The following is a 12,297-nucleotide window of genomic DNA, read 5'->3' as shown; positions in this document are numbered from 1 at the left end:
GCCTTGTGTATAGTTGTGCAGCAGATTCTAGCCAGTTTATACTTTGCGACTCATTGATCATTAGGATATTTCTTTACATTTTGTAGAAACTAAAGGCTCACATAGCAGCCATTGTGTGTAGTTTCCTTCTTACTCGTTTCTCTTGCTTAAGGCCTTATTCACACGAGTGTATTTCACGTCCGTGTTACGCGCGTTAAAACAACGGACATCACACGGACCTATGTAATTCAACGGGGCCATTCAGAGTTTTTCACGCAGTGTGCGTCCGCTGCGTGAAACTCACTGCATGTCCTATACTTTGTGCATCACGCACCCATTGAAGTCAATGGGTGCGGGAAAATCACGGACAGCACACGGACGCACATCCGTGTGCAGTCCGTGATTCACACAACAGTTGCTAAATAATTCATGAGAAAAAGAATAACACCTCCTTCGTTTTTTTTTGCTGACGTAAAAAAACGTGTGACATACGCACGGAAAAAACCCAGACGCGCACCGTACACAGATGTCACATGGAACTGCAACGCAGGAAAAACGCTCATGTGAATAAGGCCTAATATGTAGGTTTTCTATTCATGAAGGCCGTGCTGCCATCCTTCACATCACAAAGTACATGTGATACCAGCGCTTGACAACTTGCTGAACAGTTATTTGCTAAATGATCATTTTTTCTTCATTCTATTAGATTCAGCCCTATCTTGCATTACTATAAAGCATAGACTTTATAACATAAAAGGAAGAGAAGTTATAATTGATTTTGTGCTATTTATGTCCACTCCTTTTGTCTATAGCAAGGTTTTGTTAATTCTACCGGACTTCAAAACTTGGAAGATTTTTTTTCTTCTAAAAAAAAATAAAAATAATAGATGCCGTTTCTGGCATCCATATTAAAACTGGGTAATTTTCCTTATGGTCCCTGTCTTCCTGCTGGGTTGATAATGTTTTGATGTATTTTTCTTTTGCTCTGATGAGAGGTCTGCCGCTGGTGCAGTGACATATTCATTTGGATGAATAATTATAACTTGCACAATGTCAAGCTGAAGATGGTCGGGTTTTGTGCGTCATGACAAGTCTACTAGCCAGTGCAGGTGTCTCACAGCATGATCTGAAACAGCCAGTGTATTCTGGCTCAGAGGAGACATTTAGAGTGGTAAGAAATCAGCACCAAGGGCGATGCCGCCGCTGCTTCTGTTCCTGTGCAAGTCAAATAAATGCAAAGTGCTTCTCAATGACAAGTTTTAAAGCATTCATTTATTTGAGTTGTAGATTTTATTTTAATTAACGGGATAATTTGTTATTCATTAAATGTTTAGCAGCTTTGTCACAAAAGCTGAACGCGAACAATATTAGTGCCCCATAAGAATAATTGCCCAAACATCCTGACCATGCATCACTGTGATACATATGTGGACTGAAAATGACTAATGGGGCCGTGCAACTCAAGATGCCCTAAAGTACGGAGGCCTGAAAAGAGGATTGTTGTAAATGACACTATCCTTTTCCATCATTAATGCGACATTGTACGAGCTATGATTATTCATTGAAATGAATGTGTCAAAAGATAGCTTTGCTTAAAGGAGTGTCATTTCAGCTTTTACATTTTTTGCTGTAAAAAGGGAAAAGAAAATAATCTTTTGTGTGTTGGTACTTGAATTGAAAAAGAGAGCTCTTTTTAACACATTTGAAATAAAGTTATAGATCTGAAATGGCACATCTGGCACTCTGATTTATTTTACAGTGTGTGTGTGTGTGTGTGTGTGCGCGCGCGCGTGCGTATTTTATTTTTCTGTTGCTGGAGCTGTGCGAGGACTTGTTTTTTGCAGGGAAAGCTGTAGTTTTTATTGGCATCATTTTAGGGTACTTTTTGATTACTTTTTTCTTTGATACCAATTATTCATATTTTTTATGGTTTACGTTATTTTATGGAAAAAATGTGAAAAGGTGTTTTTTTTAAAAAAAAGACTTAATTTGTACATAGTTAAAAATTTTATGAAGTTGATATTTTTCCTTTTTTACATTTTATTGCTGTGAATTGCACTTTTAACAGTCTCCTATTAAGCAGGGCCTAAAAGGAGCACTAAGATAGCAGACATGGGGCTTCAGTAGGCCCCTAGCTGCCATGACAATGCTTCAGCAGCCCACGATCGCATTACAAGGGGGAGTTGGGGTGATGGGATGACAGAGGGGTTCCCATCCTATCGGGAGAATAGATTTTCCTATTGTTGCCTTGTTGTATGTATTATTTGTATTGTTGCTTCTGATAAAAGGGAGCAACTGAAAATAGAGGTATATTAGGGAATAACTGCCCTGTATATGGACTTCTCTAATAAAAGTGTAGGTTTATCGTGTACAAGTCATGGATTTGACCTTACTAATCTAAAACTTCAACTTTGCTTCTCCTCCGCCATTCCGATTTAGTCTTGCTTTTAGTGTATCATTGACTGCACAACACAATAACTTTTTGGCTTTTGCCTATGGACAGAAGAACGGATGTTCTGAACAGAGCACCCCCACCTTATCACGCTGTCACCAAGACGTTTATATGCTCTACTTGCTTTACATAAGACATAATAAGAGTCCTATGTTGTCCAAAGAGAACCAGAAAATAAGTTTTGGACTTTTACTTCTTTTCCTTTTGTCTCATAAGTACACCTTATATTAAAGAGGACCTGTCACTTCTCCTGACATGTATATTTTAGTAAATACTTATATTCCCCATGAAATAACAGTTCTGGAATATATTTTCTTATAACTCTGTGCTGTTCCTCTGTTATTATTTCTAGAAATTTATGAATAAATTGACAACTAGCTGTTACCATTCCCATTGTCAGAAGTGTGTCCCTTCACAATATGAGGCTGGATTCACACGAGCGTTGCGTTTTTGCGCGCGCAAACAACGCGGCGTTTTGCGCGCGCAAAAACCATTTGACAGCTGCGTGTGTCATCCGTGTCTGATGCGCGGCTGCGTGATTTTCGCGCAGCCGGCATCATAGAGATGAGGCTTGTCGACGCCCGTCACTGTCCAAGGTGCTGAAAGAGCTAAATCTTTCAGCACCCTCGACAGTGAATGCCGAACACAACAGCGAAAAACCTGTAAAAAAAAAAGATAAAGTTCCTACTTACCGAGAACTTCCCGGCCGTTGCCTTGGTGACGCGTCCTTGGTGACGCGCCTCTCTTGACATCGGCCCCCACCTCCCTGGATGACGCGACAGTCCAAGTGACCGCTGCAGCCTGTGATTGGCTGCAGCCTGTGCTTGGCCTGTGATTGGCTGGAGCTGTCACTTGAACTGAAGTGTCATCCCGGGAGGTCGGACTGCAGGAAGGAGACAGGAGTAATCGGTAAGTCAGAACTTCGTTTTTTTTTACAGGTTCATGTATTTTGGGATCGCAAGTCACTGTCCATGGTGCTGAAACAGTTTAACTCTTTCAGCACCATGCACAGTGAATGTCTCCCGACGTCGCGGACCCGAAATTTTTTTGCCTGGTTCGGCCAAAACGAGTTTGGCCGAACCCGGTGAAGTTAGCTTCGGTTGTCGGGGTTCGCTAATCGCAAAGACACTCCGTTTGGATGTTCGGAAACAGAAAAGCACGTGGTGCTTTTCTGTTTACATTCATCCTTTTGACAGCTGTTGCGCAAACACGCAGTTCGCACGGAAGTGCTTCCGTGCGACATGCGTGGTTTTCACACACCCATTGACTTCAATGGGTGCGTGATGCGTTGAAAACGCTGAATCAACGGACATGTCGTGAGTTTTTGGCAACGGAGCAACGCTGCGCAAAAAACGCTGCCATGTCTGCACGGCCCCATTGACAAATATAGCTACGGGCAACGCACGTGAAAATCACGCGCGTTGCACGCGCGTATTTTACGTTCGTCTGAATAAAGCCTGATACTGTGAGCACTGATTGGACTGTAGGGACACACCCAACTAGTAACACTCAGTTGTCAATTTATTTCTAGGAGCAATAACAGAGGAATGGCACAACGCAGAGTTCTAAGAAAATATATTCAGGAATTGTTATTTCATGAAGAAAACAATTACTTACTAAAATAGACATGAAGGAAAAAAGGAGAATTGATCCAGCGCTATTTGGTGATTTAAAAGGGAATCAATGTTCCCACTTTTATTGTAATGAAAAAAGGATAAAATGTAAACAGACGCAGTAGCGAGGTGGTTTCAAGTAGTATGTGCTGGAGCCTATGCGTTTCGAACACTATCAGCGTCCTTACTCATGGCTCTAAAATAGACATGTCAGGAGGGGTGACAGGTCCTCTTTGAGTTATAGATATAGGGATGGGACTACAACCACCGTCACCTTAAATGAGTATGAAAGAATGCAATGGATTCCGCAATGGAATTTCCACAACGGATTTCATTGTGGAAAATCTGCAGCGTAGTACAGTAGCAGCAGTGTGGATAAGATTTGAACAAATCTCATCCATATACAGCGGAAAAAAACTGCCGATTCAGTTCATAAATTTACCTGCAGTGCGTTATTTTAATTTGCAGCATGTCCATTTATGCTGTGAAACGCTGTTGCGGTTTTACCTGCAATAAATAGCCCAGTTTTGCGACTTTTGCGGCAGAAATGCTGCGATTCCGCCACAAAAATCGCATATGAGAAATAGAAAAGCTTATACTTACTCCCGGCCGTATTCCCAGTGACACGATCCTCTATTCTGAGTAAAGCCCAGCAACCTGGGATAACATCAAATCAAAGGCTGCAGCGGTCACATGAATTACAGTGTTATCCGAGGAGGCCGGGCTGCACTCAGAACAGAGGGATGCGTCGCCATAACAACGTGTAGGTGGTAAGTATAAACTTTTTTTTTTTTTTTGCATTCCTGCAGTATTTTCGCAGCAAACAATTTGATACGTTTTTTTTTTTGGGCGGAATTCCCTGCGGTTTCCATTACGGATACGCTGTGTATTTTTACGCAGCGTATCCGCTTTGTGGATTTGTACCCTTAAGATCACAGATCATTCAGTGTGACCAATATGAAATTATAGGGGGGGGGGGGGATACTTTTTCACAGCATTTTATTTGTACATCCATCCTAAATATCTTGCATTTTAATCTAGGTCCATCGAAAACCAGCTGCAAATGGATTTTTCCTTTTGTCGCTTTAATGTATTCACTAGAATAGGAATAAAAGTGATTATAAGCAAATTTATGGCGGTGGTAAAGAAAAGGTAAAGAAATGAAAAGCAACTTTTGCAGACTTATGAAAATTACACTATTAATTTTAAGTGTCCTCAAGCGCATAAGATCACATTCCAGTGATGTGTGAAAATTATTAAAAAATGGAAAATACTGGTACTTATGATGAGGGCTTTTATGGTGGTTAAGTGACTGACATTATCATATCCTTTCAGGTATTAAGGAAAAAAAAAAACCTCTTCAAAGTAATAACTGTTGCATGTTTCACACAGGTATTTGCTCAGATTTAGTTACAAGTGCTACTTCCATTAATGTAGTTCTAGGACACCAGAACATTTCTGAAGTCCCTCTCACTTCCTTTAGTGTCTACGTTCATTGATGATACATGCTGAAGGCAATGATAATTCCACCAATAGACCTGAAAACAAGAGGTCAGAGTGGTAATTGGTGTATACAGTTACCAAAAAAGAAAAAAGGTTCCTGACAAAATTATTACATTTCTACTCAAGTTTCGAGCAATTATTTCTCATTTTGTTCAATCCACATGCTAAATACAAATGATATTTACTATATTTGTGGTCTCTGCATTTAAATAGTTAACAATATTCCAATGATAGAGCATCGCCATATCTTACATGTTTATATTGATGTTCACCAGAAAACCTTTTTTGTTATAGGAGTAATGTACGGTTTAAATGGATACTAAACCTAGAAGCGAATGATAACCGTAAACAGGAGATAAACAGGATTATCTGCATGTTCTTAAATTAAACAGTCTTGTAGAATTCCTGCAGAGAAGAAGTGTTAAAGGGGTTATCCGGGCTCCAATATTTTTTCCTAATGGTGCAAATGAGATAAATTAAAGGGGTAGTCCCAAGACTAAAAGGACCACAGGATAGGTGAGAACATGCTGATCAGTGGGGGTCTGATCACTGGGACTCCCACAGTTCACGAGAACGAGGGTCTCGTTCCTCAGAATGAATGGAGCGGCAGGTCGCGCATGTGCCCTGCTGCTCAATTCATTCTCTATGGCACTGCTGGTGATAGCCAAGCTCTGTACTTGGCTATCTCCGGCAATCCGAAAGACAGTGTGCATACGCGACCTGACGCTCCATTCATAGGGACGGATGGGATCCCCGTTCTTGTGACCCGTGGGAGTCCCAGTGGTCGGACCCCCACCGAGCAGCATTTTATCACCTATGCTGTGGTTAGGAGATCATTTTTAATCTGGGGACAACCCCTCTAACAGAAGAAGCAGTACTTACCTATCCTTTCTCCCAGTGATGACGCCCCGGTTGCTCTCCCGGTGATTGTTTACATGCACGAAGCATGTGACTGCTGCAGCCTTAGGTCTTAGTGGAACTCGGCTCTGACGAACCGTATTTCTGGCATAATGCCAGAAATACAACACACAACCGCTGAGCCCTTTAATTGGCTGCAGTGGTCACATGCTATATGCATGTAAACAATCACCGGGAGTGCCGCTGGAGCATCTGCACTGGATCGCCATGGGAAAGGATAGGTAGGTACTGCTTATCCCAACTTAGACATTTATGGATATGCCATAAATTACTCATCTATGTGGGTCCCAGTTCTACCTATATCTAGAACTGGGAGTCACGCAGACCTCGTCTAGCCTGATGGGGTGGCCGCTGACCGCAGATTCCACGTGGAGACTAGTAGAGAGAAGGCTTAATCTGGAATTTGAGGTCAGTGGCGCCACACCAAAACGAAACGGCAGTCGGGTGACCCTCACTCTCGTTATTGGTGTGGGTCCAGACCTGGGACCCGCATCTTTCAGAAATTTCTGGCATACCCTTTAAATATGCCATAAATGTCCATGTTGGGAAAACCCCTTTAATATATCTTATTTGCAGCCATTACAAAAAAAAAAACAGAACCTTGACAAGCCATTTAAATTCCTTCTGATCCCTTCCATGCCCAGCTTTAATATGACCAAGGGGGCAGGTCTTAAAATGTTTTGTCTCCTATTGCAGACAGAGCAGTGGGGGAAGGCTCCTTCAACAGACATAGCAGCAGGAGGAGGGGGAAATGGCTGATCTCCTAGGCTACATATAGAAGAATTCATTATATATTTCTAAGTTTCAGTCAAAGAGAGGAAGAGATCAAGTGGGGGAAAGCTGGAGCGCCATGGTCCATTCATTCTGCTGTTCATCGGGGGTCCAGAGGTCGGACAACCCACCGATCAAGCATTGATGGCCTGTGCTGAGGCTTGGCCATTTAAGTCCCAGAGACTAAAAACATTTTTGCTGACTGTAGAGCAAGTATTATTTAAAGTTAGAGTGCCACTTTTAAGACAAAAGATGTTCAAACTAATATTGATTCCGTTTTAGTTTTAATTTTTTTTTGTGTTAATTACAGCACTTTATGATAAATTTCATATTTAAAGGCCATTTAAATCTTTCGAAGTATATGTTTTTTTAATTTTATTATAGAACTGTGTATAATGTCATTTTTTAAATAGGTTTTCTAGTTAACATTTTTTTTACTTAGCTGTATCTTGCCGTCTAAGCCAAATCCATAACGTCTGCAGGACTGACTACTCCGGCGAGCGATGGTACGTATTATCGATCACATCTAAGTTCATAAACGGATGGGCCAGCACTTAGACGGCAATACATAGAACACAGGATACATAGAAGTAGTGTCTCAAAAAGTAAAAAACTTTTGACTTCAAAGGTTTACCTAGCCTTAAAAAAAATTGTTGTAATTATTTTCTAAAGCATTTTTACTCAATACATTTTTTTATGTATGTATTTAAATAATTGTGTGTTTTCTATTAACAGAGTAACATACAAGACATATACAACCAGGTTTTGTCTACCATGGAGTCACTGAAATGTTTTTGGGATGCGTTAGATGAAATTGACACAAAAACATGGGTACTGGAACCAGAAAAGCCCACACGTAGAGCTACTATGAGAAGAATTGCCATTGGTGAGAAATTACAATATTTAAACCAGGATAATGCAGGTTAATTTTTTCAACAACAGTACATGTAAAAGGATATCCTATGGGTATACTTTTCAGTACTACTACCTTACAAGTGTATTGCATGTTATTAGATTAGGTTGTTTTTTTTTTGTTTAAAGAAACAGCGCCACTCTTGTCCATGGTCTGGGTCTGCTAATGCAGCTAACTTCTAGTCACTTGCAATAACAGACACAGCCCAGGTGGTGCTGTTTCTTGAAAAAATAAAGTGCACCCTTTTTCTAGTCTCATACATCCTCTTCAAATATTGTGCACTTTTTCTCCATTGTTGTTGATGCTTAATTTACTAAAAATAAGAAATATATATACATATACACTACCGTTCAAAAGTTTGGGGTCACCCAGACAATTTTGTATTTTCCATGAAAACTCACACTTCTATTTATCAAATGAGTTGCAAAATGACTAGAAAATATAGTCAAGACATTGACAAGGTTAGAAATAATGATTTTTATTTCAAATAATAATTTTCTCCTTCAAACTTTGCTTTCGTCAAAGAATGCTCCATTTGCAGCAATTACAGCATTGCAGACCTTTGGCATTCTAGCTGTTAATTTGCTGAGGTAATCGGGAGAAATGTCACCCCATGCTTCCAGAAGCCCCTACCACAAGTTGGATTGGCTTGATGGGCACTTCTTGCGTACCATACGGTCAAGCTGCGCCCACAACAGCTCTATGGGGTTGAGATCTGGTGACTGCGCTGGCCACTCCATTACAGATAGAATACCAGCTGCCTGCTTCTTCCCTAAATAGTTCTTGCATAATTTGGAGGTGTGCTTTGGGTCATTGTCCTGTTGAGGGATGAAATTGGCTCCAATCAAGCGCTGTCCACAGGGTATGGCATGGCGTTGCAAAATGGAGTGATAGCCTTCCTTATTCAAAATCCCTTTTACCTTGTACAAATCTCCCACTTTATCAGCACCAAAGCAACCCCAGACCATCACATTACCTCCACCATGCTTGACAGATGGCGTCAGGCACTCTTCCAGCATCTTTTCAGTTGTTCTGCGTCTCACAAATGTTCTTCTGTGTGATCCAAACACCTTAAACTTCGATTCGTCTGTCCATAACTTTTTTCCAATCTTCCTCTGTCCAATGTCTGTGTGCTTTTGCCCATATTAATCTTTTCCTTTTATTAGCCAGTCTCAGATATGCTTTTTCTTTGCCACTCTGCCCTGAAGGCCAGCATCCCGGAATCGCCTCTTCACTGTAGACGTTGACACTGGTGTTTTGCGGGTACTATTTAATGAAGCTGCCAGTTGAGGACCTGTGAGGCGTCTATTTCTCAAACTAGAGACTCTAATGTACTTGTCTTGTTGCTCAGTTGTGCAGCGGGGCCTCCCACTTCTCTTTCTACTCTGGTTGGAGCCTGTTTGTGCTGTCCTCTGAAGGGAGTAGTACACACCGTTGTAGGAAATCTTCAGTTTCTTGGCAATTTCTCGCATGGAATAGCCTTCATTTCTAAGAACAAGAATAGACTGTCGCGTTTCACATGAAAACTCTCTTTTTCTAGCCATTTTGAGAGTTTAATCGAACCCACAAATGTTATGCTCCCGATTCTCAACTAGCTCAAAGGAAGGTCAGTTTTATAGCTCCTCTAAACAGCAAAACTGTTTACAGCGGTGCTAACATAATTGCACAAGGGTTTTCAAGTGTTTTCTAATCATCCATTAGCCTTCTAACACAGTTAGCAAACACAATGTACGATTAGAACACTGGAGTGATGGTTGCTGGAAATGGGCCTCTATACACCTATGTAGATATTGCATTAAAAACCAGACGTTTGCAGATAGAATAGTCATTTAGCATATTAACAATGAATAGAGTGTATTTCTGATTAATTTTATGTTATCTTCATTGAAAAAAACTGTGCTTTTCTTGCAAAAATAAGGAAATTTCTGAGTGACCCTAAACTTTTGAACGGTAGTGTGTATGTGTATATATATATATATATATATATATAAAAATGTCCAATTCCTTTATAGATTTATAGACTAGAGAATTAGTAATATGTATGATCAAACAGTATATAACAAATAGGCTCTTTTGGACCCCACATTCCTGCCTCATTTTATTTATTTTTGTAGCAATAAGAATGCTTTAAATAATGTTTGTGACATCAATGATTTGAATGAGTGCATTATTTTGTTACATACAGTATGTTTTTAGGCTATTTTGCTCTTGCAGGTAACAATGTGTCCATTACAATTGACCTAGATCCAAGACATCCAAGCATGCTTCCAGAATGTTATTTCCTTGGAGCAGACCATGGTAGTATTTGAGTTTTACTAAGGAAAACCTAAGAGTCCACATTTTGATCTATCTATCTATCTATCTATCTATCTATCTATCTATCTATCTATCTATCTATCTATCATCTATTTCTCTCTCATATCTATCTATCTACCTATCTATCTCTAAATCTATCTATCTATCTATCTATCTATCGATCTATCGATCTATCTCTCGCTCATATATATCTATCTATTTATTTTTTTACCAGATATGTAAATATGGAGTTAATTAAAATAAAAGACTGTTCCTTTAACAAAACTCCCAAATTATATTACTTATTTTTAGTGGTACAGCCCTTAAAAGACAAGCTGAATAGCAACGTACATTTATGGTAAGTATTGACTGCTGATAATTTACCTATAAGAGACCTAGAGAAACTTGTGGAATCGTTCTTCTCAAACATCCCAATACGTTAGGAACAATATGGAGTAAGGAACTTCACCATAACTGGCCGAATATTTTTTAGTCCGGAAAGATTTCGAATATCGTCTGGCTCTTTGCTATGTGGAAAAACGTACATATTACAATGTAACATCATAGCGAAACCAATGCATGTGAATGCAGTGTAAAGCCTTGTTCAGAAGGGTGTATTGTACCCCTATTTAACTATCCATATTCTGGATGTAACACTTGGACCCCAAACCTATGTGGTTGTACTGGTTCAAACTTACAACACCAAAGATCCCTAGTCTGAATTTGGGTCAGCACAACTGTTGGGGTCTGGATGTTATATCAGTCATATTTGTACTTAAACACAGGTACAATGCGCCTGTCTGAGAGAGGGCTAATGCTAAGGCTACATGGCAATTTATGCTGTACATAGGGCTATGGGAGCACATATGTACTAATCTTGCAGCCCATTAAAAGTGTTTTCCAGGGAAACCAAATACTATTAAACAAGGCCAAAATGTGAAAATAATAAACTTGTCAAATTTTGCATTGTTCACTATTCCCTTGGTGTTCGTGTCCAACCCCTAATCTTTGTTTACAGGCATGCGTAATGATGTCTATAGTGGACCATGATCGGCTGGCCTTATTTTACTTGTCCCTGTGGACGACATGTCATTGTAAATAGAAAAGTGGCGCATCACCCGAGCGGTAGCGGCAGGCCAAGTAGTTTTCCTTATTCAATAAAAGCCTTGACATCTCTTAAAGTGCAACTACCATTCAATTCTCTCGCCCAATCTGATATTGGGCATGAAAAGTTGCAGGAAACATTTTGGGGGATATTGATGCTGAGGCAACCATACAATGCCTGACGAGTCTTTTCATGGGTCCTATTCATTAGGAACCAACACATTTTGCACAAGATTCTCCAGGGATCATACATTTGCCTTGGCGATTGTACCACCCAGCCCGCTTTATATGCTAATGGGCATTCCAATTCATCCCAAAGGAGTGGGGTTGGAGTCATGGCTCTGTGCAGGCCGCGCGAGTTCCTTCACACCAAACTCATCACACCATGTCTTTATGGACCTTGCTTTGTGTACAAAGTAAATCCATAAAGATATGGTTCAGTGAGTTAGTGTATCGAACAGGAAAGGAACTTCCCTAAACTTTTGTACAAAGTTGGAAGAATATAATTGTGTAAAATGTCTTATTGTAGGCTGTAGCATTAAGATATTCCTTCTTTGGAAATAAGAGGCCTAGCACATACCCAAAAACAGTCCCAGACCATTATCCCTCCTTCACCAAATTTTTCAGTAGGCACAATGCATTCTGGTAGGTAATGTTCTCCTGGTATTCGCTATCAGACAGCCAGTTAGTGAAACATGATTAATCACTCCAGAGTCCAGTGGTGACGTACTTTACACCACTCTAGCTGA

General features: G+C 40.2%; 1 protein-coding gene across 4 annotated transcripts in view; it reads left to right on the top strand.

Annotated features, from left to right (window-relative positions):
• FANCL (FA complementation group L) overlaps nt 1-12,297 on the top strand; it is a 72,117-nt gene that overhangs the window by 46,342 nt on the left and 13,478 nt on the right. For all 4 annotated transcript variants that reach the window (XR_012883238.1, XM_075862990.1, XM_075862991.1 and 1 more), the window contains 3 exons: nt 7,972-8,122; nt 10,364-10,447; nt 10,757-10,802. Coding sequence is in view for 3 of the 4 variants with exons in the window: in XM_075862990.1 (XP_075719105.1) it covers nt 7,972-8,122; nt 10,364-10,447; nt 10,757-10,802 (281 nt within the window). In the remaining variant the exon portion in view is untranslated. The remainder of the gene's footprint in view (nt 1-7,971; nt 8,123-10,363; nt 10,448-10,756; nt 10,803-12,297) is intronic.

Source organism: Rhinoderma darwinii, chromosome 4, assembly GCF_050947455.1.
Source record: "Rhinoderma darwinii isolate aRhiDar2 chromosome 4, aRhiDar2.hap1, whole genome shotgun sequence".
Classification (NCBI taxonomy): domain Eukaryota; kingdom Metazoa; phylum Chordata; class Amphibia; order Anura; family Rhinodermatidae; genus Rhinoderma; species Rhinoderma darwinii.
Note: the sequence above shows the minus strand (reverse complement) of the source record. Positions and strands in the feature narration are given on the sequence as shown.